Source organism: Euwallacea similis, chromosome 5, assembly GCF_039881205.1.
Source record: "Euwallacea similis isolate ESF13 chromosome 5, ESF131.1, whole genome shotgun sequence".
Taxonomy (NCBI): Eukaryota; Metazoa; Arthropoda; class Insecta; order Coleoptera; family Curculionidae; genus Euwallacea; species Euwallacea similis.
Window position 1 is genome coordinate 2,533,669 of NC_089613.1, and position 26,841 is coordinate 2,560,509.

Genomic DNA, 26,841 nt, shown 5'->3' on the forward strand with positions numbered 1-26,841 from the left:
ACCCTTTTCTTCTATTGAATAGACACTGAAATATACATCGAAGCAGTGCTGTAACCAATTTTCAAGGCCGGTACGGCCAATAGTTAAGAAGGAGAAAATAAAACAGTCTGAATATCTCTTTCCCCTTGTAAAATACAAGGTAGCCCGAAAAAAAACTTCAAGCTGCTAACCATAGTTTCTTTGAGCATACAGAAGTCTAAGGGAACAAATTACTATTCCCAATTCTACATTTTTTATTTCTCAAAGATTTAAGATATACAATGTACTAAAGAATCAATTTCAATGATCTTATTTCCTCATAGCTCGAATTTGCAAACTCATTCGTGTCTACATAGATAAACTTCTCAATTGTTTACCTAAATTTACGAGGCGATATTTTCTCTCAACCCTCCTTTCTCCATACTAAACTTATTTCATAGTACATCAATGGTAATTAATTTGTTACCATGTTTCAGTTATTTGCAAAAATTTTTAGATATGCACATTATTTTTCCATAAGAAGTATACATATATGCTTCATGAGTTGGAGGAGTAAAGTGAAGCAGATTGATACAAGTAGTATGTACTCTCCATCAATGGAGAGCCCACTCTACTTATATAAAATCTTTATTTATTATGTATTTGGAAATCCAAATTATAACACCTAAAGCATATACATATATATATATATGTACACTTTTACGTGAAAGCAAATAATCGGAACACGAATAAATGAGAAAAAAACGCAAGAGATAAAAACTTTCTAAATTGAACGGGGGATTTAAATATTGATCTATAATAAGACGATTTCGTGGTACGACAAATGGTCACTGTCGTAACTCGAAAAAATTTAATATGGAAAAAGTGCTCCTGCCTATACAAAAAAAATCACCTTACAGATTTAGGCAAGATTTAGGCAATTTAGACAGATTTAGGCAAGCAATTAAGAAATCTATCCATGTAGATTATAATAAGTTACATATTCTCTAAATTTGAACGTAATATCTCAAATACTGTAGGAGCTATGAGGAAAAAATAAAAACTGAAATTTAGCACCCTATATACTCTTTATTTATATTTCTTGATGGTCGAAGAGCCTGTGATTAACGGATTAACCTTCTTTTTCGAGACGTCCTGTGCACATGTAAATCAATTTCCCGCAATAAGCTTCCTGGTCTCAATCTCTCGGCGAAGGCCCGGGACTGGTTTTCAATAAATGGCATGTTGTTGAATATGGACACATCCTAAAATCTTACCATATCCACTCGTAACAGTTTCTTTGACAGTGGAAGCGTCCACCTGTTGGGCTCGATAATGATCGAAAGATTGTCTTTCTGACCATGTAGATGCCTTTATTGGGAAATTCTAGGAAGTTATATTTGGTCCATGAACATTACGGCGCACTTTATCTACCTGTGCTCTAAGAGATGTTTATTTTGCGGTCTTTCATACCAGAATCTAATAGGGAGTCGTAGTCTGGGATGTTGGACAGAAGAAGAAAATTATCAGAATGATATATATAGAGATTCATGTAGGCCGCATTTTACCAATTTAAAGATCATGCCCTTTTTATGTGTTTAAGTTACCTCAATTGAATACATTTCGAAGTAGTGTACTCACATTGTGTCATTCGACAGTATGAGACGTTCACTCATCTATGACTAGGTGGGTAAATGATTTAAGATGCCCTAGATACTTTGGAGTTATTTAAAAGGGCCCATGAATTATCAACCAAATTGTGCAACTTATGCTGTTGTACAATAATTTATTAGTGTCTAGTAGTATTTGAAGTATTGCGCAATCGATTGCTTGGTTTTAAAAAATTCTTTGAATATTTTGTACAACAATGAAGTTGCGCAACGCATTGCGTGGTCCGTATTGCCGATTGTCGCAACGCATCAAACATTTCGGTATTCCTTAATAAATGAATATGTGCAGCAAAAGCGATAAGGTTTTATTTGAATTGGAATATTTCCGGTTAAAATATGAATCAACAAGATAGGGATATGTGTTGGTGAGCAATTTGTAAGCCGGTTATTACCAGGTGATAAACTGCTTCAGTAAAGGTTAAAGAGGGTAATACGCCATATGGGATAGGTATTACAAAGTGTACCTAAACTCGAGAAAAAAAGAAAAAAACTAGGACGTAGTAAGCAAATAGTGTTGAGAATGTCAATACTTAAGGTGGGCCAGTGTGCCTCAGGTAAAATAGATCTGTAAAAGAATGTTTTGTATCTCAATAATGCACCATTTAAAATCACTTTAACTGTCATCAATTATCTGGACCTGCATTGATCCTGTAATATTAGAGATTACAGAGGAGTATAAAAAGCTTAATGTTTCCTCAGCAGAATTACGACGCTGCAAGCAAAATGTATAAACCGCGTTTAGGCATTAATTTTATTTGCTAAGATTTCATGTCACTTTAAATATTTGTTCTTCAGGTTCCAATTGGTGTGCAACATAGATGACTGAAATAAACACGTATTTGCCTTTAAACCGATAACATTTTATATCTTTGATTACCAAAACTTTTATTTGCTAGACGTCTTGAGGCAAATCGCATAACTTTTAATATTTTCAATTGCGCTGCAGTCAGCACGCGATAAACAATGACGCAAAATACCCGAAATCCAATATCGTCAATCATCAAACACTTTTATCTAACACTCCAGGAAGAACCTGACTAAGGGAACAAATATCGAATTCAAGCACCATTTCTTATGGACTCGGAATTCACAGTGCACAGTGTTCTGGCTGTCGATGGAAATAGAAGTATGAAGGAAAATGAAAGATTTACTTACAGGGAAGAAAATGTAATCGGCAATTTCAAATGGGAATTTAAGTAACGCAAGATCTATGGTTCTGTTATGGCATAGCAGCGTTTCCATGAAATTAAAAAAATACTTGAACTTGCGAGATTTTGAGCCATCAATATGAGACTGAGACTGGTTTCCAGAACTTGAGTAATACAATTTCTATGATTAGCTAGCTTGCTGTTAAAATAAGCAGCATATTAACAACTTGGCTCATTCTTAATGAATAACCTATACTTACCTTAGTGAATCAAAATGAATCATTCTTCTTGAAATTGTAATTTTCTTACACTATTCTTTACCATGCGTACCATTTTGGTACTTACCTGCTAATATGCATATACTGTACAGCACACATGATTACTATCTTACACTTCCCACGAACGACAAAATTCCCTCATTTTTTTTCAGTTATTGTCATAGCATTCACGTTAATGTTTTTTTATGATATGTCTTAAGTGAAACTGTGTAGTATCTCACAGCCACATTCCTTAATTGATTAAATACAAAATTTAGCCTCAATCTGAGAAAAACAACAGTACTATAGCGCCTAAAGAATAACTGTATTAAGTGACGAATTTTACAACTTTTACAAATCATGAATTTTCTAAACTGCCCATCACTGAACCCCCAAATATATTATCTCTCCCCAACGCGAATGAATGATATTATCTCTAGTCTTCTCCCAAGGCTTTTTAACAATCTTTTACTCTACTATCAATAGCATCCAGTAGATACATCAGCGCAAATAAGTAAACGTCAACAAAATGAGATAATTGGTCATGACGACTGGGTACTCGACATAATCTTTGACCCGAAAGACTGTTCAACAGATAAGCAAAAGAATTAGAACTCGTAAAAGTTAGTGGGCAAATATAGCGCGCAACATGAGGAGTCTAAAGTTTATTTTCTTTCTCTCCTTTCTCACGTGCATACTCAGCACAGGTAGTACTTTTTTTTATTACATTCAATTATATTGTAAGTGTTGGTATATTTAAATAATTTAAAGAACCACAAGCAACTTTGTCCAGCGATGTTGCCCTTGAACAAGAGAAAAAGCTCAGCGAATATATACTAATAATTTTGGACCACTACAAGCAGCAGGATCCTGTAGGAATCCCTGGAGCTCCCATCCCTGATCCCCTACTGATTCCTCCAATGAATCATTCGTTTTCAGTTGGCCGGATGAATTTTAGGGACGTGGAGCTCTATGGGTTAAAAAAGTTTCGAATACAGCATATCACTGCCAATATTGCAGAAATGAAAGTTGAAGCGGCGCTTCTTATTGATAAAATGGACATTATTGGGAATTACACTTTAAGGTTTGGTATGACTGTTCTGAAGAAAATTGAGCTAAAAGACCTTATGTATAGGACGTGGTTTTCGTCAGCCCAAGGAGCTTTTACTGTGAAACTCACGAAAGTAAATATCAAAGCTGAGGCAAACCTTGAGGTACAAAAAAACGGTTCTCTGGAAGCTCAGGATATTGCCATGGATATTACCTTTAAAGACATGGCCATGGATTTCCAAGGTTTAGGTTTCTTTGCATCTATGTTCCAGGTAAGACAGAGCAATGTGTGCTTTACCCTACAAGAAGTTTCCTTCTAAGGGCATCATCAACTCAGTGGGAACCTTTGTCTTCGACTCAATCAAGCCCTTCATCCTTAGCGAGGCGAACACCAACATAAGGAACGACATTAACAAACAAGTCTCCAAATTCCCCCAAAAATTCCCCAATTCCATTTCACCTTTTGACCAACTCGTGGCAGAAGTGAGAAGAAAAGTTCAGTTTATGGGCTATGATCCTTACAAAGTAGCGGATTACAACAGCAGTGCTGGAATATTTGATGTTTACCTCAGTCATACTTGGCTGTATGGGGGTTCAAGTTTTCACAGGTAATAGATAGTTCAATAAAAAAAAAGTTGATAAATAAAAAAATATATATTATAGAACTAAAGACATTATATTTGAAATGAAAAATAACTCCTTGCATACATTATTGGAAGTTGGCACCCAAAGACTTGTGGGAACCACCCATTGGGAAGTATCTTTGATATCAGGAATTCTGTCAAAACTCGGAACTGCGACTTTTAGTGTTGAATATATTCGAGTAAGTTTCGTAACTCGCATTGTAAAAAAATAAATAGGATTTCTACTAGGTTCAATTAAATGCCAGTCAAAGTATGGACACTAGAAAAAGACCAGTTTTGGACGATATCCAGATCGAATTGGGAAATATACAAGTACGTTTCGATGGTTTGGGAACCATGGATTATATAATTGAGTTTGGTATTAATGTGGTGCCCAATTTACTTCGCTATCAAATTATGGATGCCATTGAAAAGCCGATTAAGACTAGGGTACAAGAAGAGCTGAATAAGGTGAACGTAGAGGACATGATTAAGAATAATATCGATAAGTTGGATAGTGCTGAAGGTTTGTCTGAACTCAATAATTTCTTATAAATACGTACTAGAGATGGTTAGATTGTTGATACAATCACGTATTTTTTTAAGGGATTAGTAAATAAATTACTATTATTATTAGAAAAAATATGTCATATTTATAACAGTTATTGAATAATTACTCATGTTAAAACCTACGAAAGTGTTTTGTTCTCTAGGCCTTATTTCTAGATGGATTTAGGGGGAACATTTGCTAACATTAGCAATTAAAAGTCTAAAAAATTCTTACACTATGGACGAATTTGGGGTATGTATTTCAGGTTATCGTTTCTTTAATGAACTGTTTAGATTTGTAAATATATCCGCAAATAAGCTATTAAATTATTATTACTATTTAAATAGGTACTTCTTTGAAATATAATATAGAAATTTTTTAAGATAATAATTTTTGTCATCATTTCGTTAAATTTAGCTTAATCTTCTCTAAGGCTGCTACAGGTTTTTCACAATTTGCTTTCTTTACATCATAATGAAGTTTAAGCTGACTTAAACGAAATGTTAGTGACAAATTTGCGGTCAATTTGTTTGCAGCATCATTGGTTATTAATACAGACGCCTATGAGGAGGTATACATTCAAAGTGGATTTCAAATTATGCATAATATATTAAAATGCGAAATTATACTGCTTATAAGTACTAAAAACGATTTCAATAATATGCATACAACATTCGATACTTACAGTAAGTTTAACTTTATATTTCAATTCCATTAAATAACCAAAATTATTATTTTCATTTATTACATTTTATCTCATGGTTGTTAGTCATTTTTATAGTTACAAGCACTTTTAAATACTTAATGCGTTTTGAGAAAAAATTATTGGTTTCAAGGCCTTCATCGTTTAATTATTGAGTACGCTACAACTTCTCAATTGCCGCATAAGCACTTAATAATCTCTAGAAATAGTCGTACACTCTAACTCAATATACACCACCTTACCTGTTTTTTAATTAACAGTCTTGTTTGTTATAAGCAACTATCACAATTTGGAGTGTTCTCAGTATTCGAAAATTTGCTTAAAATTGACCCTACAATCTCATCAATATGTCAGGCATCATTTCCTTTACGAGCTAAAAGAGTTTCATAATTTCTGCATTCCAAACTTAGTTGCTTTACTGTGCTCGCATAAGCACGCTGCAGCTCAAGTAAACTCTGAAAATAGTCAAAATTAATTAGAAATTGGAAGATTTTTCTCTTGAAATATCACTGACCTGAAAATTCGCAGCCTGAACGTCTCGTTTCCTTTTTTCTTCAGATACCTGTTTTTCAATTTTATGGCGATTTTGCTTAAGGCCTTCCACAATATCGTGTAATTGCTTTAGGAAATCTTCTTTACCACTTGAAGATTCCATTGCCCTAAAAAGTAACTAATATAACATATTAGCAAATTAAATGCAATAATTTAGTATTTACGTAGGGTAGTTTTCAGCCACCGAATTAAGCAACGATAGCTCTTTTTGCATATATCGTTTGTTGTCTTCAAGTGTGTTATACAAGGTGTAATATTGCTTAGTTTCTTTATGTTTTGCAGCAACTACAATCAAAATAAAATGTATTCAAATTACAGGGAATTATGTACTGAGATAGCGATATTTTACCTTGATTATACAGCTCTAAAAACCGTCTTTGATACTGTGCCATTTCAGCCCTATTGGGAATGTCGTCTAGTTGCCTTTGAAGTTTTGCAACAATTTGATTTTTTTTTGCCAGTTCCAATCTAACTACAGCAAGTTTTTCAGTAAACGCTTCGATTTGTTCAAGCTGTTCTGGCGTTAATTCGACTGGTGACAACATTTCTTTAAATTCCCTGCAAATCAAAATAAAAAATGTGGAATCTAACGCTGGGAAATATTCCCTACCCAATCTCCCTTTGAAGCTTTGCCAATTCCTTTCTACAATTCTCCTTAAAACTTGCTTCTTTAGCCTTCAAACTATCATTTAAAATGACCAGTTCTTCAATCTCTTTCACTGTACTAAAATATAAAAAACACAATGAATATAATAATTATTACAAATGCACTAAATACCTATGATTTTTAATATCTTCCTGTTCAAACTCTTTCAAAGTTTCATCAACCGCACTCTGTTTAAGATTTACATCTGCCAGCAATTTAGTTTCAGTTTCAATTTGTTCTTGCACATGCCGTTGCTTTTCGCTCAACCTTGCTATACTATCGTTCAAAAATAGATACTGTCCTTCTAAAAGCGCGAGTTGTTGGTCTTCTTTTGATTGAGTTCCCCCATCCTAAAATGTGATTCACTGTATACTGAATAATTATTGAAAATAAAGAAGTCGTACCTTGAGTTCGGATTGTAACGTTTTATAGTGTTTTACAAGAATTTGGCGGTCCTGATCAGTTAGGTTGGTATCTTGTAAAACTTCCTGAAATTTTTATAAAGACGATAAGTAATGTTGTGAAAAAAAGATGGTTTATCATTTAAAGCAAATAATAAACGAACTTACCTCCTTTGTGGCTGTCAAATTAGCCAAAAGACGCTCAATGTTCTTCTAAAACACACACACAAAGCTGTAAAATAAAACAAACAGCCAAAAAGTTCATGCAAAGAAAATAAAAATTCATGAAAACATAGATACGATAAAATTGTATATTTACTTGATCATCTTCTTCTTCTATACCATTAAAAGGCTGTTCAATTTGTTCGCTATTTTCTCTGGTTCGAGGCCCCGACTTAGATTTTTGATCTCCCTGAAAACCATATTCTAATAAAGTTATTTGCACTCTTGATAGTATATCTGGAGGTGGAACGTTCTTTCTTTTGTAGTACCTATGAGGCCTGAAAAATACATTATACAGGGAAGAAATAGATAAAGGAAAAACATTTAAAATAATAGGATATAAATAAAAATAATTAAAGAGAAAAAAATAGCTATTAAATTATTGAAATTCAGGTAAATAACATTAAGTTTTGATAAATATACCTTACCTATAATATTCCTTAATAACATGAATGTTCTCAGTTATTTTTTGTTGTTTATCTTCATCTTTGTTTTTATTAGGAAACTCTTTCTCATACTGATATATAGCATAAGACCGAACAAAGGCAGCCTTTTCCTGCCTTGCTTCCATTGAGGACTTGACAAGCCACTTTAAATAAGTATAAGATGCCAATGATTATAATTTATGAGTTGGAGGATATCTTGAGAATAACTAATTTGACTATAAACCTCCATAATCAATACCTACTTGTATGACTGGAAATATATGAATAAAGTCAAGACCTTGAATTTGATGGGGTTCAATTGAGTGTGGACATTTTATTTTTGGAAGGACTGCAACTATTTTCTCAGATAATGCACTGGAACAAAAATAAATAATGTTATGGTGATGCAAACTAAACATGGAGATTAAATTTTACCATTACTGATATTGGATCTGTGTAACATTTTTTTCTATTCTTTTACCAATAAATTATAAACTAGGTGGGGATAATCTATATCAAGAAATATGTTATAAGTATTACAAAAATTACCAAAAAACAAAAGAAGTCAAAAAGGAAAAGTAAGGGATATGTCAAATATATAATACCCTGATAGGATTGAAATGGTTCTTCAGGTTACATTTAGTTTAGTTTTCAGGTATTTTACACTGTATGTACAGATATCCTCAAAGTCTCAACTGACATAAGAAACTGCACACTGGCAACTGAATTGATGAGGTAGGTTATACTACAATATTTCTCTGGGCCTACTATACAAACTTTGTGACTTTTTTCATGTGACTGAGACACTCAAAGAATGATTAGATACTTGTTGAGTACTCTATTATTATTAAAAAAAAAAAACTTTGAAGGGCTGAAAATAATGCCTTACAATGGTAGACTTTCATCATTTGAAAAGTATAACATTTGGTAATATGCAAGATAATTATGAATTTTTGTTGTCATAATAGCGGCGATCATTTAAGTAAGTCAAGATGTAGTAAAATTGAATCAAATTAACAAGTCTTGAATAAAAACATAAATTAGAAAAATTTGTTAATATATTCCTACAACTCTTGATACATTTAATATTTATTCAAGCAAAGTAAAGCTGTAAGAAGGTTAGTTGTACATTTATGTTAGTGCCACTGAGGCCTTAAAGCATAAATAACTATGTCGGTCTTCTATATTTGACTGATTTTGATTAATTTTATAGACCTAAAACACCATAGTGTTATGTAGTTAAAATTTAGAAATTTATTGAGTGCTCATTACTACCAGGATTGTAGTTTACATGGAAAATTCATGAAGAAATGAACCTAAGAAAAAGAAAAAAGAACTTTGTTTCTACTAAACTTATTAGAAAGATCATTTCAATTACATTATACTTCTGCTTACATTTGTTGGCCTATTGTAGAATTTTCCTGGAACAATAAATCCACGTCCACATCCACATCTAACAATTCAATACACCAAGTCATTCCACCCACCACTTTATCAAATGGACTAAGTCCTTTAATTCTGGCTCGGAAATACCCAGCAGCCACAAGCAAATCTATAATTTCTTGGAGCTTCAATGACTGCTCTTCATCCTCGCGAATATCAATCTGAATTTGAAAAAATATATTTTGATCATAAGTAAATTGGATGGTATCATATTACAGTACTTTTGTTTCAAGACCATCTCCTTCTTGGCGTTTATCAGCTAAAGAAGCTTTCTGGAATTTCTGCAGTAGTTCTTGATTTACATAGGCCATTGTTGAGGAAGTTTTGGAAACTTTATATGAAAATGCTTATGCTAGCTATGTTAGAATGTTTATATAAACTTATATTTGTGGATTATGGGTAAAAATACAAGAATTTACCCATATTAATCAGATGAACCTGAAAGTTGGAAATAACCAATTTTTTTAACCAATTCTTGGGATTTAGAACTTGAAAACCTATGCCATTTTCAACTTACAGCTCTCAGGTGATCCGAGATTACTCGATGAACGATTCACGCGTTCGATTTAAACCGATAATCGCTCCTAATTTGAAATACATTTTCAAGTTTCCGAAAAACTGATCATAATAGTTTTACAGAACGATGTGGCGGGGGCATACTTCGATCACGAATTTTATTTGCACTTTTGACAGCATCCAACTTATGGCGTTTTCGACTTACTGCACTTGATTCGATCTGCTATCACACCATAAATAATCTGTGACGTCAAACATTAGACTTGGAGGCAACAGTGTCCAAAATTTCGAATAATCAACTTTGGATCGAAGATTGAACGAGGATTTTAAATTTGTTTAATGTTATCTACTATCCTGTCCATTACCGAGACCAACATCTTTTTTTTTTGCGCCTGCGGCTTACATTTTTAGGCTCTACAAAAAGTTTTAGAACTCATGAATCCGTTAGGGCCAACCCTCTAAACTAAAGGAACAGTTAAAATAACTAATTTAATTATTATAATTTAAAAAAAACTAGATAGATATTTTATTATATATATATTACTGTACTTTAACACGAACTGAGAAATATGAAAATATTATTGAAAACATGCACATTTTTTTGCTTAATTTTTATACACCAGATCCGTAAGTTTCATCCCACTTCAAGTATTGTACTAAATCGCTCTGGGCGACACTAGGCCGCACCCTCTTTAAAGCTTTTTTAAAATCGGTCATTTTCACCGACCTTACTTCGGAAGCCTGAATGTTCTCTATATTCCTAAAATCGATGGATCTGATGGGCTCTAAAGCCGCCTCTGAGCATAGATTTTTAATATCTGCGCCCGAATATCCTTCGGTGAGATTGGCAATTTCGTTAAACTGTTCTTCTATTAAGGAATGTTTTTCACTGGAGATCAGTTTCTTTAATAATTCAACTCGAGCCTAAAGTCGAAAAACCTTAGAGAGAAATGTAAATTATGTTGACTTTAGTACCTCATATTCAGGCAAAGGAATGTATAATCTTTTAACAAATCTACGTCTGGCTGCTTCATCTAACTCCTGCGGACGATTTGTGGCTCCTATGATAAGCAGCTTTTCCTCACTGTCTGTAGCAGCCCCATCTAACTGAACTAAGAATTCTGTCTTTATTCGACGCGAGCTCTCGTGCTCCTGATCGCTTCTTTGGGTTAAAAGAGAATCCACTTCATCAATGAAAATAACCTTCAGGAAAAAAATAAAAGAAACACACCAAGAAACCACAATCCCTTACAGCAGGCTGGTGGGCTCTTGCTACTTGAAACAATGCTCTAACCATCTTCTCTCCATCGCCTATCCACTTTGATGTCAATGAGGAGGCGCTAATACTAAAAAATGTGGATTTGCTTTGAGAGGCCACACATTTTCCTATTAAAGTTTTCCCAGTTCCTGGGGGGCCAAACAGCAAAATGCCCTTGGGAGGTCTTCGTAAACCAGTAAAAATGTCTGGTCTTAATAGAGGCCATATAACAGACTCTTGAATTGAAGATTTTGCGAATTCTAATCCGGCAATATCGTTCCAAGAGATATTTGGACCTTTATCCACTATTTCTGCCATTATCAATTCTATCATTTTAGGTTCAATGTTCTTAAGTCTTTCATCAACAATTTGGGCTGATGACTGTTCTTTAATGTTTTCCTCACTACTACTGTTGGATTGTTTTAATTGCAATACAGTTGAAAGATCTCAGATACATACCTTTCTTTCCTTGACAGTAAGGGGGAAACAAATTTGCTTTTAGCAACTCGTCTCCCTTTCTTTCTATTTTCAACGTCTCCTTCACTGTGTGATTTCATTTGTTCATTACTACTAAGCCTTGAAGGGGCAGAATTCTCCAACTCTTCTCTTGCCGTAGAAAACCAAGGAAGATTTGGTTTTGTATGTTTTTTGTTTGAAGTAGATTGAGTAAAAGCCTCAGAAGGAGCATGACTACTTGAACTAACCCCTTGCAGCTTATCTAAGTTTTCAAATCTGTTTTCTAAGTTAATGTTATTTCTGCCCAAAATCTTCCTATTGGGAAGTTTTTCTATGAGAGTTATGATTTCTTTTTTCTCTTCCCAAATATTTGCAAACTGAGTAAATTCAGTAGCACTTATATTATGGGAGTTTTCACAATATAAAGCTTTTCCATTTGAGCAGGGTAGGTTTGTTAAGTAGGCAGTTAAGTTTATTTTCTGCATATTATTTGGGATTTTAAATTGTCTAATAATAGTAATATCTGGATGATTCTTAAGTAGTAATGTATTATAAATGTTTTTTCCATCATTATATACAGTTTTGGTGTAATTTTCCAGGCTCAAAGAAAGTTGGTCACAAGTGCTTGAATTGTCTAAACTAAAAATGATATGTGGGTTAAAATATAGCTTTTTCAAGTATTTCCAGGTTTGTCATACATTTTACCAACTTCTTGGTGAATTACAGCAATACACTTCCTTTGAGTGTCAGCACTACTATATACATCATCAGGTTTGCTCTGAGCAAGTATGGAACGATAAATACATGAATTGAAAGACTCTGAAGTTTTGTTCATTTTGAGTGATTGATAGAGGGTTCTTTATAGATATTTTATTGACCATAGAAAATGGATAAGCAGATCTTTTGATTCTAGCAAGTAAATTCTACTATTTGGGCACTTGCTTCCTTTAAAAAAACAATATCTACTATCTACTATTTCTAGAAAGAGTAATTAATTACTTACTTGGAATAGAGAGACCAAATAGTTAATACTCCTTATTTCCAAATTAAAATTGTTTATATGTATATAATACTTATTTGAAAGGAATCATAGATGTCTAACGGTAGTTTTAATTGGAGAAGATTTAACGTTTAATTATGTACCGCTGTTTTCAACATTTAGGTTTAATTTCTTTTTCGATTCAATATTAAAAATTATTTAAAAAACAAAAATATACATTTATAATGTTCATCATGTTGTTATTTTGAAATCAACTCTAATTCAAATAAAGAAATGACACACTAATGCTTATCGATATCGAAATCTGAGTTCGAGATTTTAATTTAACCCCCACAGCCGGCATAGAGCAATTAGAATCAAAGGAAAATGTATATATATAGCATTCGATTTGTTTTTTATATCGCTTAATTTTATTTAAAGTTATTTACACTAATTTACAGAATTAAATTTACTTTTCTCTGCTGATAAATAGCAAACTGTGGGAAAAAAATACGGATTTTTTAAAAAATTACCAATTGTCATAGTGACTAGGTAAACAGTAATTATGTGGATGAACTAGTAGTTAGCCATAAGGGTGATCTACCCGTTAACGTTTGGTAAAATACTTAAACTTAACATGAACGTAAATAATGGAAATAATAACAGTGTTGGCAATAGAGCGCGGTGTCGCCAAATTTGTCCCTTCGTAAATTACGCCTTCCTAATCCCACCATTTTATTTTGTCGTGAGGGTTGTGTTTACTTAAATACCATCCAATTTTTCGCCGTATTTGATCAAAGTTTCCGTTTTATTGGTGATATCTTTACCACAAACTGTTCTTTTAACAACATAGGCTAGTGTCAATATAGTCCACGTTTATTATTAGTGTTTTTCGACATGTCGGAGCGGGTAAATAGCCGGTGTAAGGCGCTTGTCGCTTATTTAATAGAGTATTTTGAACGGAAAAGAAACGGCAATGGCCCTTTGTTGCTACTAACTGTCATGAAAGAAGTATGTTTGTATATCCACTTTTTTATTTGCAGCGAGTAATTGTAACATAAGACATACTGAATTAATTATATAACCGGCAACACCGCTTAATTTCAACGTTATGATGCGCATCGGTTTTTGTACTGGACCACCTATACATATAACGGTTATTCAAAAAACAGAACAATGATTATTCATATGTGTAGTTGTAACTATTCAGATTGGTATTCAAATATGTGTAAAAGTGAACAATTAAAAAATGATTATCAGCCTAATTTCCAGTTACTCAGATATTCGAATATCACAAATATTACAGCAAATTTATAAATAGATGTTCGAATAACAGAATCGCGATATGTCGCAGCCTCAATCATTACAGATGCTCAGATACCGCTTTAATTTAGAAGCTTCAGCAAATCAGCTCATCGACAGCTGATTTCTGTCATTGCGAGCTGTCATTTAATCCATCATCCAAATCGAAAACAAAACAAATTTTAATAATTTTGATTACCAATTTTAGTTTTTTATCAAGTTTAACAATTTAACATTGAAACACCGAATGTTCAATAAATACTTACATGTAAACAGAAATCTGTGAGTTATTACGCATTAGAAAGAAAGAAGATTCATGTCTTAAACAAGTTGGGGAGACCTCTTTTTAACAAGGGGATTCAAAAGGAAAAAATGTTTCATAAGGCAGAAAACGCAAAAGGGTGCTTTTTAGAGCAAACAAAAGCAGCAAGAGAAGAGAGAGCCCTAGAGAAACGAAGAGAGGAGGCTATCATTATCATTCAGGCAAATGTTAGGGGATGGTTGGCCAGAGTTAAATTTACGACACAAATTCTGTAAGTGCACATAATAAAAATAATTTCCAACAAGCGTTTACCATTCCAAACTGAATTCCTCATATACCTTTTAGACAAGACTTTGATAATCAAGTGCCTGATTTATCAGAACAACACACAAAACAAGATTTCAAGCACGCATTAGATGTATATCAACAAGGTTTACGACTACTTATTATATGGCAAAAGGATAGAGATTGTGAAAGATTTGCCAAATTTTGCCGGTACATTGTAGCATCACTAGACTGTGATTCTCCAAAGTTCAGCTATGTTGGTGTAGGTAAGTGCTCAAACATTATAATTTCACTATGATTAATTTTTTTTTTTTTAATCTTGTGAAGCTTTAAACAAGGAGCATGTGATAAAATGGATCTCTCATATGAATAATGTATTGTGGAAATGCTGTGAATATTTAAACAGGCTGAAACCAGAACTTGCTAGTGACATGAAGTTAATTATATTGTTTTTGCATGTATTGGTCTCACTTACCAGTACAAATACCTGGGTAGTATTGAAGAATAAAAATATGGAAGTGTTGAGGAGTGGGATGAATCAGTTGTGTGCCAATCTGATGGGACAGTTGTTCCATAAAGGGTTTTATTTGGTTTTAAAGGTAAGCAAAGGTTGTCTTCAGTTTGGTTATAAAGTTGATTTCAAGATATGGTTTAGTTTTTATGGGAGAAGGTTGTGAAAAAGATCAAATAATATTGATTTATTTAGCTTGAAGATTGTGCAGGACTTTAGGGTAGTTGAAGGTAATCAAGTAATTACTTGTGATAATTCTTATTTAGTGTATATAATATATACAAGGCCTTTCCTAAACATATGGGCAACTTTAAGGTAATATTCCTTAAGCTGTAATAACAAAAAAAAGTCCTATAAGCATTTGTCTGGAATTGCTTCATTTCTGAAGTATAGGGTGGGCCACTTAAATATTCCGGAATATTTAAAAAAATTACATATTTTCATAAAGCAATGTAATGACTGCTGTTTTTAGTATTGTTCCATCTACATACACAATAACTACGTTGTTCTCATTAATTTTATGATGAGTTGTGTTCTTTAATGCATTCTGTAGACGCGCAACAATCGCGAACAAGATGTGGTGCTACAGTGGTGAATTTGATTGAAATATGCATTATTTTTGAATGTGATGAAGTTAAATGAAAGTCATGAAGGTTTTCAATTAAAATAATAATTAAAATGCTATTTTAAGTTGGGTACTATTATTTATTTTTTATGTTCTATTCTCTAGAATTTGCTGCTGAAAGGATTGGGAAGAATAAAAATCGCCCTCAAATCCGTTTCCATTTCCGCAGTTTTAACTTTGGCTTTACGGCCTTTGGTGTCTGCAAATTTTTCAGACAAATTTATGACAATATTTTTAATCAACATTCTTTCTGTTCCGGGACTCATTTATCACCTCCAAACACTCTCACCTGAGGTAATTCCCATCTTTCTCTAATATAAGTATCATATTAACACCATGTTTCTTCAGACCATATCTACTTTGCAACAGCATAAACTCTTTACCAGAAGTTTTGAACTATTATCTAGTCAGCAATCTATGCGAATAGTGTTTAATACACTGGAAGGCAGCTACGCTCTATGTTTACTGGCGAATTTGATTCAAATGGGTTACATTGAGAGAAAGTTGGCATTAAAAGATCTATGTTTTCCAACTTTTACTGTAAGTTCTTTTGTGTGAAAGCAACATGTTTTCAAACAAATATAAAACTTTTGCGTTTTAGGTAGTCGTAACAGGTTTACTAGAAAGTTGCCAAAATTACGTTGTCAGTAAACAATCTGCCTTAACCCATTGGCATCCAGTGCTGGGCTGGTTTGCCCAACCTATGGACCCAGGTTTACATGCTGCCATACCGCATATCAAAGTACAATTACATTTGTTGTGGCACGTGGAAGTTATGCAAATACTTTTAGGTTAGTAGTATTTTCATTTTTTTTATCTTAATTTCTGCAAAGTTAATTATGTTTAAGGCAATTTCTTATCAGAGCTTGTTCAGGGAGTTGAGCCTCCGCAGCAATTAAGTCCCACACAATCTTCGACATTCAGCGGAGGCAACTTCCTTAAGAAAATGCTAGAAAACCGAGGCCCCAAAACTTTAACACAAAAAAACTATCGATCTCTTGGCAGTCCCGAAGTCCATCGAGTTGTATTAATTTGTTCTTTATACTATACAGCGTTGCATACTTTGACACAACTGCAGTTAGATATTCTGACAGGTATAGACTTTAGTAAATTTTAAGTGTTGATATAAATGAGGGAGACTTTTGACAGGTTTATGTTACCAAAATACAATATTGTACGATTTGTGGTTGTTTTTATGCTCACTTGGACCACACTGTGGATTAAAGACTTTTTTGGACCATTTGGCTTTCAACACAAAATGTTCAGCTCCGGAGTTTCAAATGTTGCAGTTGTTTGCGGATTGTATGACGCATTATATCACGTAAGTAATTTTTTTGCTGGGGATGGGAAGGGATATGAAAAAAAAGTTGAATTTGTTACAGAAACGTACATATAGGTACTTGTTTTAAAGGTGCCTAAGTTAACTTGAATTTTGGAAAATATTTATTTAGCAAGAATTTTAAGACCTATATTTCTATTGCTATTGAGATTCCATAATTTTTAAGTTACAGTGATATGTTTCTTGTATGTTTTACTACATCTTATCCATTTCTCGGTTAATTGATTCTAAAAAGGTGTGATTTTTTTTATATTGGATAGTGGTTATTTCGGTATGTCTAACCTGACTAAGAGGTACATTTTGCCTGTAAAATGATAGCAATTTTTAGATAAAAATGCGTCCAAAAATGGATTTGTGGACCACAATTTTAGTTCCAGAGAAGATTTTTAGAAGGCGACGTTGGTTTTCAACGAAAATCATCTGGCTTTAATTTCATCTTTTCTAAGCAGTAATAATTAACGAGACAATACAACCCCCACTTAATTTCAACGTTATCGGAGTTCGATGTTGATTTTTATTATTATTTTCTGATCTCAATCTAACCATTTTCATTCGACTTATAGTAGATTTTTAAGAAATGAGGTGCTTTAATCTTCGGTTGTTTCCAAGGATAATTGAGCTCTAGGAATTATTTTTCTGACGTTTTCTAATCCCCATTTCATTATTTTTATTCAATTTTTAAAGGTTGACTGTTGATTTCTAGAAAAAAAGGAAGGACGGAGACGTTGTACAGTCAAGAAGTATTGCCTGATTTTAGAGCACTTACTGCAGATATGTTCACCTCGTTCTATAATATACAAACACAACAAAGTAGAGACAGGCGGTGACGCCCAACATTTTGTTGAGGTTTGTCTGGATTTGAGAGTATTGAATGTAAAGACGTATGTTGAGAATCTATTTCTTTTAATGAGTGTTAAGTTTATTCTACAATTATGGAGTAACATTTGGTTCAAGTTTTTTTCAATATTAGACCATTGAATTTGATGTTTTTGGTGTAAAGTTTGTTTATTTGGCAGTGAAGAAGTTCATTTTACAATTGTAGAGAAGCAATAAAGTAGAGGATAGGTGGTGCTCACAACATTTTGTTCAGGATTTTCTCAATTTTAGAGCGTTGAATGTAGACATTTTTGTGGCAGAATTTGTTTCTTCATCAGTTCCTTCTACAATTGTAGAGTAGCACTAAGATACACATGGGTTTTGACGTTCAACATTGGGTTGAGATTTTTTCCTTTAGAGCGTGCTTATTTGCGAAATCCTTTTCTTAATCAGTGTGAAGTTAATTTTACAATTGAAGAGAAAAGGTACGATAGCGATAGGTGTAGAAACTCAATATTTTGTTTGAGGAGTTTTTTGATTTTAGATGAATGAATGTAATGAATTTCTTACTAAATAGTTTAATAATTAATGGAAAGCTTGTTTTGTAATTGTATAATTTTTTTTATAATTGTCGAGTTTTTTGGTTATTCTTGTGAAAATACCCAATAGGTTTCATTGACTTTTCTGAACAGTTCAAGTATGTCTAAACTAAATTTTTAACATCAAGAAACTCTTCAAAGATGTGGCAAAATTATTGTGAAATCTCAAAAGATAAGATTTTATAGCGTGGAATGCAAAGTTCTGTCTAAGAATAATTTTATGAAATTCTTTGTGGATATATAATATTTTCAATGTGTAGGTTGTTGGATGACATAGAGATGTACGAGAAACAGAAACCTTTCCGACTGGCTGATTTTGTAGCAATGTCTAGTTTTTTAAATGTGTTTTTATATAAAGCCGTAACTGGAAATTTATTCGGTAAGTCCAAGTAGTTACCTACATAAAAATAGTTTTGATTTTTAATAAAATGAGATGTAATGCCAAAAGTACTTTTAAATACCAATAACGAACTATTCCAGATATAAAATCCATCCAAACAAACTCACTATTTCAATCCCTACACACTCTCTTGATGGTGCTTTACAAACGGGACTGTTGGCGAAATTACTCACACTCTGGGCATTGGCTGATAAAGGAAATCAAAGTTTCTTCTTTTCTGGTGGATTTGGAAAAGGGCAGGAGAGCGCCTCAGCTACTGTTGCAAACAATGCCACATATCATACCTCACGAGGACCGAGTGAGACTGTTTAGGAAGTATATTGGCAACGAGAAGACTGTTCTTGGATTAACTGAATCTGCGTGTGCTTCACCTCAGTCTACATTGATAACAGTTCATAGGTAAAGTTAGAGGTTCCTAAGAAAGCGGTATCGTCTTATAGCAGCCGCTATAAGACAGACATTGCCCATGCAATTACATTCATGTAGCTTTTTAGGTAACGGTAGACAAGATCGTCATTGACATTGGAAAATATTATTAACGCCATATTACGGCGCCGCTTTCCTAAAATAATTAAGAGGATTATTTTGTTTGGTTGCAGTTTTATTGGCATACAGGGTCAATATTTATGTTAATAATTTATTAAGTTTATACAAGTATTAAGTTGTCAGTAGACGTTTTTATTGTGTTAATCGTAAGGTTTGTATTCTATAGAAATCGAATAGTCGAAGACGGATACCGGCAACTTTCCACTCTCTCCTCACAAGCACTCAAAGGAGTAATCAGAGTTCGATTTATCAACGAATACGGATTAGACGAAGCTGGCATTGACCAAGATGGTGTTTTTAAGGAGTTCCTCGAAGAAAGCGTTAAAAAAGTATTCGACCCTGCCCTTAATTTGTTTAAAGCTACTAGCGAAGAGAGATTATACCCTTCTCCAATCTCCAACCTTCAAGACAACCACTTACAACTCTTTGAATTTACGGGGAAGATTTTGGGAAAAGCCGTTTATGAGGGGATTGTTGTCGATGTTCCATTTGCCTCATTTTTTTTGAGTCAGGTCAGAAACTCCAGACATATTTTACTATTTATATTAAAGAAAAATTCAGGTTTTAGGTCAAACATCTCAAGCGATGTACAGCTCGGTTGACGAATTACCATCACTCGATGCAGATTTGTACAGAAGTCTTAGCTATGTGAAACATTACGAAGACGATGTTTCAGAGTTGAATTTGACTTTTAGTGTTGATGAAGATCATATGGGGAAAGTGATCACTCATGAATTGGTGCCAGGGGGAAAAGCAGTTCCAGTTACTAAGGAAAACATGTAAGTTAAATATATATATATATACTTTAAAGCCTTGCGTATTAATTTGTATGGTTTATATTTATATGATTATAAATTGAACTTTTCAGAATTCTACAATATTTTCTACGTTCAACAGTGGAAAAGCATTCATGCATTGTCTGCATTTCTGTTTTTTTTTCCATTCTATATTGCATTTATGTATACTATCGAAAAATAATAGATCATTTTCAATGTATCATTTATACAAAATGAGTTTTCATAGAAATTGCATGATACCTCTCTTATAAACACTTACAAAGTATTTTTCTGTGATTTGCATATTATATTTTCTAGCATAAACTACATTTACCTCATGGCACATTTCCGCATGCACGTCCAAATCAAAGAACAAACAGCTGCTTTCATCAAAGGCTTTCGCTCTATTGTTAACCCGGACTGGCTGAGCCTTTTTTCCACTCCGGAATTGCAACGTCTTATATCCGGAGATAACATACCTTTGGACTTGAAAGACTTACGGAAAAATTGTCAGTATTATGGAGGATTTCACGATTCCCACAGAGTAATCGGATGGTTGTGGGATATCTTGGAGAAGGATTTTAACGATGAGGAGCGGGGAATGTTTTTGAAAGTGAGCATTGAATGTCACTATTGGTTTAAGGGTCATTTACACATCTTAGGTTAAGTTAAGGTAGATTCGTGGATGATAAAATTTTCCATATAAAATATTAAATCAACCCTCAAAATCAGACTGGTTCAAAAGTATTAAGTTTTGTATTTCTATAACTAAGTGTATGTGACTGATTGTGTAACAGGAAAAAATATTTTATCAAAAAAATCTTAGCTTAACTATAAGGCCGGATTGTGTAGTTAAAGTTTTAACCCGACCCGAAGTTTACGCTCGAGACTTCACGCGTTCAAGAGACGTACATTGATTATTTGTTACAATCTTGAAATTGTCGTTCAGGTGGAGTTTAAATTGAACGTATACAATCGGGCCTGAGAGGAAATGGTCCTAAATGTTTCTTATCCCGTGGGAATAGATTTACTGATAATTGTAAGTATAAGAGGCCTTTAGTGGTTTTTGATTGTTTTAGTTTGTTACAAGTTGCTCTAAACCACCATTATTGGGATTCGCTCATTTGGAACCACCGTTTTCTATAAGATGCGTAGAGGTTGGTGACGATGAAGATACGGGTGATACGATAGGTATGAATACTTTTTTAGGACATTGAGGAAGTGGAGTTAAAAATATCAATCAAATTTAACTTGAATTCTTTGTTTGCCTTGATTGACTGTCTTATATTGGTGCAAATAAAACAAAACATAGATGATTTTTTAGCTTCTTTTAAATTTAATTTCAGGTAGCGTTTTTCGTGGTTTCTTTACTATAAGAAAGAAGGATCCTCAAAACCGTCTTCCAACCTCTTCGACCTGTTTTAATCTGCTGAAGTTGCCAAATTACCAAAAAAAGAATACTCTTCGAGAAAAACTTATGTATGCAGTGCATTGCAATACCGGTTTCGAGTTATCTTAAAATTATGTGATAATCGAGGTCCAAGTGACAGGGTGGTTTATTTTGACGAATGTTTATAGTAATAAATAAACGGTAAGTAATATAAGAGATTAATGTTTTGATTTAAGTTACTGAACTAAATTTTAAAGGAAAGTAATATTTTTTTATCTAAATTTGTCTTTCTTAAAAAAAAGTTAAAAGGTTCGTTCTTGATATGTTACGTAACCTTGTCAGACTGCAGAAATATCAGGATAAAATCTTTTCTCAACAGTTAAGAGACTAAATAGATGATGCATGAATCTTCCTTTTTTTGGCCATTTAAAAAAAGTTTTTTAGACCATAATTTTGGTTACTCCAACTTTACTTAGTATATTTTGGGAATAGATTCGCACTGTCTTCAGACAAATTTTGTCTCATTACAAAGTATAAACGGTCTTAAATGAAATCATATATCAAAATAATTTTCTTACTAAAAAAATCTATATGTGCATTGTAAAATCAACGTTAAACTTACTGATTCACTGACTGTCAAATTTATTCAATGCACATTTTGTAGGTGTTTAATTCGAAAAGAGTTTGCGCGAGGTGGTTCGAATAACGTCTTTAGCATTAACGTTATAGTGGGGGCACAGTGAAGCAAAAATTCGCCAATTTCAATACAACACTTACTGTTTTAGGTAAAGCTATATCAAAAATTTCGTTTCAAGGAGTGTTTGCTTGGACCTAAGAATTTGTGTTAAATTCAAGTATTATTATTTTTTTATATAAATGTGGAATTGATGATGTCCATATCAGCTTATTATCTCTTATATCCTTAAGGAAACAACCAATGCATTATTTAGGATTTTATGTCAGTGCAATTTTTAGAAGTGATACCAAACTTTAGTTTAGGAATAAAAACAGAAAGCTTTATTTTGTCCCAGTTTCGTGATTTTGTAGCTTTTCCTGTTGATTATTTTTGTATATTAAAGGGTGATCATAAAAAAACCTTAAGTAGGTGTTAAAATATCAGAGGGATGTCTTGGATACATTTATCTGTTATCAGTTGACAGCCAGCTTGATGGTAAATAGTAAATTGCTTAATCAATGACTTAGGTTCATAGTTCATTACTTACTGGGAGGTTTTTTAAATTATCACCCGTTATTATTTGTAGTGAAAATTTCGTAAATAAATGTTTTACACTTTCACAAAAGTTGTTTTAAAATCCAGACATTGAACTCTCATATTTTTTTGCAGCTCATTTCGATTTGAAATTCAAAAATAAAATCCAAACCCCTATGTACATCTAAACCAACTTAAAACTCAAAAAATGTACACAAATAAGGTTAACACTTTGAAGTCTATCCAAAATCTTCCTGAAAAAATTCAATATTAGTTTCTGAGAAGAATTCAATATTAAATCCTTCAAAAAATGCAATATTAATCCCTGGAAAAAAAATTCAAAAACAGTTCGAGTTTGAAATTAATTTCGACTTGAAGTAGAAGCGTACAAAGTTATGATCTGAAACACAAAAAACATTTTCGCAATAACACAGCTACGATATTCTTTAGTCACGTCGAAAGATGATCCTAAGTACTTTCCAGAAGTGTCAAAATTGCAAACAATTTCACCTTTCAACAAAAATTCTAATTACGTCGTTTTCATTAACGTGACTAAACTTAACAGTATATCATAAGAAAACAATCAGAACTTATCCCCGAGTACCAAGAGTGTAGTTCAGAAACACATCAGTAGCATCCATTTTCACTCACTAAGTCATGGATATACTAACGGCGTACCTCACGTTTTTAGAACAAAAGAAAACCCGATTACCTCGATTATTAGTGCAAAGTGAATTACGTCCGTCTTGCTATTCGTCGCGCTAGCATTTGAGTGAATCATTTATGAAGTGATATCGGTACGACCTGCCTTTTGTAAAGGTACAGCTGATCGGCCTTCGAAACGATACATGCCACGTTTCCAGATTTAGTAAAATGGGAAAAAAGTTGCGAGTTCAAGCGATTAGTTACACTAAGCAAACATACTCTGATGGAGTAAAAAATATATTTCCTATCGCAAGGAGAATTTATCGAAAGAAATCAGAGATTTTTCGAGAACAATACTAATTTAGAATTTCATATCGTCGTGTTCATAATTGATATACATACAGTGTGACCCACTTAAGAGCGGGACACCCCTGTAAAATTTTTATTTGTGGTTCGATTTTGATCATTTTTTTATATGTTGTAGGGCATCAAAAACTCTATTTTGTGACAAGTTCTTGTTACGCTCGCTTAAAATCTAAGGTCTACTTTGCCCCTTTCTTATGACGAAATTTTAAGAAAAGACATTAGGGAATTTTTTATTTTAAATTTAGCTTCAGTAATAACTTTAGAATTATTCAAAATGGCTGTATTTCAAATTTCGTTAAAAAATGTTTATCCATAAAAAAGTTGTAGAGCAATCCAATTTTAAATTTATTGAACCATCTGGATGTAATAATTTTTGGTCAAGTTGGCTGAGTACGGATCCAATAAACATAGTTAAGTCACTTGTTTTATCCTTGTCATTAAATACAATGCAATTGTCTTTTTGTAAATAAATAAACCAGTTCTTGGTGGTTTAGAAGAAAATTTAACTGTTTTTGATTGAAGAAAAAGTTCAGATATGAATAATCAATTAACTTTAAGGGAAAAAATTGAAATAGTACGTCTTTCTGGTGACAATGACAGAAGTGTAAGGGAAGTGACTAGAATATTTAACACAAGATATCCTAATCGACGTCCGATTACTAAAAGTACAGTGAATCGAATAAATCGTACATTTAATGAAACTGGAGCCGTTGATAGATAATTGTTAAAAAACAACCGTCCTGGAAATAGAAATGAAGGTGATACAGAAATCGCAATTTTAAATTATTTTACTAATAACCCACATGCTACATTAAGAATAGCAAGTTTAGATTTAAATGTACCGAGGGAAAAGATTCGTCGATGCCTGAAAAAGAATAAAATTAAGCCATTTAAACCAAAATTTCTGCATACTTTGGAGGAAGGAGACAAGAACAGAAGATTGGAATTTTGTTTGTGGGCGCAAGGGGAGTATCAAGATAACAACAATTTTCTAAAATGTATTCTATTTAGTGACGAAGCTACATTTACTACTAACGGGATAGTTTCTTCACAGAATTGTAGATTTTGGTCTCATGAAAATCCACGCTGGATTATCAACTGCAAAAGTCAATATTCCCAAAAAGTAAATGTTTGGTGTGGAATAATCTATGACAAACTTATCGGTCCATTTTTTCTTGAGGGCAATATGAATTCTGCAAGTTTTTTAGAACTATTGAGAAATGAATTATCCAATGCGATTGACAATCTTCCACTATTATACACAAGTAACATGTACTTTCAACTTGATGGAAGTCCTATACATAACGCGAAAATTGTTCGGCAGTGGCTAAATACAAACTTTCCCAATCAATGGATCGGACGGAATAGTCCATTAATACAATGGCCACCCAGATCACCGGACCTGACCCCTTTAGATTTCTTTTTGTGGGGTACTCTTGGGCAAAAAGTATATAAAAACCGCCCCAGAAATAGAGAAGAACTATGCATAAGGTTGAGACGCGCCTGTGAAGAAATTACTCCCTTATCTCTCAGAAAAGTAATGAGTAATACTAGAAGAAGATACGAGAAATGTATCCAGTTGAACGGTAGCTTAATCGAAGCAAGTGTTTTTTAAAATGAATTAAATCTCTTTTCGTTACAATTTTTTTTTCACATTGAATCATTAATTAATTTAAATTAAATAAAATTTAATTGTTCTACAACTTTTTTATGGATAAACATTTTTTAACGAAATTTGAAATACAGCCATTTTGAATAATTCTAAAGTTATTACTGAAGCTAAATTTAAAATAAAAAATTCCCTAATGTCTTTTCTTAAAATTTCGTCATAAGAAAGGGGCAAAGTAGACCTTAGATTTTAAGTGAGCGTAACAAGAACTTGTCACAAAATAGAGTTTTTGATGCCCTACAACATATAAAAAAATGATCAAAATCGAACCACAAATAAAAATTTTACAGGGGTGTCCCGCTCTTAAGTGGGTCACACTGTATGTACATAATAAAAATAAAATCATTACCAACTTTACTATTTTGTTTTAGTTTGTTAAAAGTTAACAACTTGAAGGGCTGAATGATACAGCCGCGAGTTTAATTATTTATCCACCAGAGTTATTTTCTAAAAATAGTCTATAACACACACTAAATGTGCTTGATTGAAAATGAGCCTATATGCAATTAAATTATTCTGTTTTTATTAAATTAGCAGTAAAATAATTCTCAACAATCATAAAAATTGCTTGAAAATAATAATGGTTTCAAAATCTAAGCCGAGCAAAATTATTCGTTCACTTTGCAGAAGCAACAAAATATTTACTGTTTATTATTATTTTTTTAATTCTTCAAAATAATTTAAATGTGCTATTTTGAATATCAGAGCATTGTTTACTATTTTCAAAAAAGTGCAGGTTTGTGCAAGTTACTTATAAAAATGGATCGTAAATCTTCTGAAGCTTCTTGTCACGTAAGAGAGTTGATTATAAAATTAAATACCGAAGGAAAATCCCAACGGGCAATAACTAAAATCGACAAATAATTTCAGCTCAAACTATTATAGAAACGTACACAGTTGATACTTGAAACAAGAATATTGAATTTCATTTCCTATATTACAATTAAAAATCTTTAACCTATATTAATAGTGGCTATTACTATTGAGATCGTGGAGCCTTAGAAAGACATTTTTTGGACCTTCATTTTCGGCACTAAAAAACTTCAAAATTAAGGACTAAAATAATGCTGTATTTCGGAAACTAAAAAAGATATTGCTAAACAATTTTCGTCTTGACTTGACTCGATTATTAGTTTTTTCCGTATTTCGAATATCTTGTTTGTCATATTACCATTGGGCTGAATCATCCAAGAATCGATTTCGGTACGAGTCACATAGGAATGATAACGATATAATGGCTTCT

General features: G+C 32.9%; 4 protein-coding genes across 7 annotated transcripts in view; 2 read left to right on the plus strand and 2 right to left on the minus strand.

Moving 5' to 3' along the window:
- The first annotated feature begins 3,476 nt into the window (after window positions 1-3,476).
- Window positions 3,477-5,403, plus strand: LOC136409314 (uncharacterized). The gene is made up of 6 exons (XM_066390742.1): window positions 3,477-3,740; window positions 3,805-4,117; window positions 4,169-4,355; window positions 4,405-4,691; window positions 4,747-4,906; window positions 4,956-5,403. Exons 1-6 carry the CDS (start codon window positions 3,683-3,685, stop codon window positions 5,259-5,261), a joined length of 1,311 nt encoding a protein of 436 aa, XP_066246839.1. The 5' UTR covers window positions 3,477-3,682; the 3' UTR covers window positions 5,262-5,403.
- Window positions 4,723-26,841, minus strand: part of fidipidine (coiled-coil domain-containing protein 93) — a 242,044-nt gene continuing 219,925 nt past the window's right edge. Inside the window, exons 2-14 of one of the 2 annotated variants that reach the window (XM_066390728.1) lie at window positions 9,870-9,979; window positions 9,601-9,809; window positions 8,469-8,580; window positions 8,209-8,369; window positions 7,878-8,058; window positions 7,727-7,771; window positions 7,562-7,645; window positions 7,290-7,507; window positions 7,122-7,235; window positions 6,861-7,069; window positions 6,676-6,796; window positions 6,474-6,618; window positions 4,723-6,414 (exon numbers count right to left, since the gene is read on the minus strand). In XM_066390728.1, coding sequence (XP_066246825.1) covers window positions 6,310-6,414; window positions 6,474-6,618; window positions 6,676-6,796; window positions 6,861-7,069; window positions 7,122-7,235; window positions 7,290-7,507; window positions 7,562-7,645; window positions 7,727-7,771; window positions 7,878-8,058; window positions 8,209-8,369; window positions 8,469-8,580; window positions 9,601-9,809; window positions 9,870-9,959 — 1,794 coding nt within the window. In that variant the 5' untranslated portion in view covers window positions 9,960-9,979 and the 3' untranslated portion in view covers window positions 4,723-6,309. Of the gene's footprint in view, window positions 6,415-6,473; window positions 6,619-6,675; window positions 6,797-6,860; window positions 7,070-7,121; window positions 7,236-7,289; window positions 7,508-7,561; window positions 7,646-7,726; window positions 7,772-7,877; window positions 8,059-8,208; window positions 8,370-8,468; window positions 8,581-9,600; window positions 9,810-9,869; window positions 9,987-26,841 lie in introns of those variants that run through there. The other variant, XM_066390727.1, reaches the window with a different exon arrangement.
- On the minus strand, window positions 10,743-13,045 carry LOC136409309 (fidgetin-like protein 1). Of its 3 annotated transcripts, none has more exons than XM_066390732.1 (6): window positions 12,882-13,045; window positions 12,577-12,823; window positions 11,882-12,517; window positions 11,417-11,825; window positions 11,140-11,367; window positions 10,743-11,088 (listed from the first exon to the last, which is right to left on the minus strand). In XM_066390732.1, the coding sequence occupies exons 2-6, from the start codon at window positions 12,711-12,713 to the stop codon at window positions 10,777-10,779; spliced, it is 1,722 nt and encodes a 573-aa protein (XP_066246829.1). In that variant the 5' UTR covers window positions 12,714-12,823; window positions 12,882-13,045; the 3' UTR covers window positions 10,743-10,776. The 3 variants fall into 3 exon arrangements, with proteins under 3 accessions (XP_066246829.1, XP_066246827.1, XP_066246828.1); XM_066390730.1 differs by having other exon boundaries at window positions 11,417-11,831; window positions 12,882-13,044; XM_066390731.1 differs by having other exon boundaries at window positions 11,417-11,828; window positions 12,882-13,043.
- LOC136409305 (ubiquitin-protein ligase E3B) lies at window positions 14,308-22,728 on the plus strand. Its single transcript, XM_066390725.1, has 16 exons — window positions 14,308-14,692; window positions 14,767-14,972; window positions 15,034-15,305; window positions 15,948-16,136; window positions 16,191-16,382; window positions 16,444-16,633; window positions 16,691-16,936; window positions 16,992-17,163; window positions 18,857-18,975; window positions 19,077-19,395; window positions 19,709-20,054; window positions 20,104-20,321; window positions 20,637-20,931; window positions 21,398-21,509; window positions 21,665-21,909; window positions 22,373-22,728. Exons 1-15 carry the CDS (start codon window positions 14,532-14,534, stop codon window positions 21,835-21,837), a joined length of 3,210 nt encoding a protein of 1,069 aa, XP_066246822.1. The 5' UTR covers window positions 14,308-14,531; the 3' UTR covers window positions 21,838-21,909; window positions 22,373-22,728.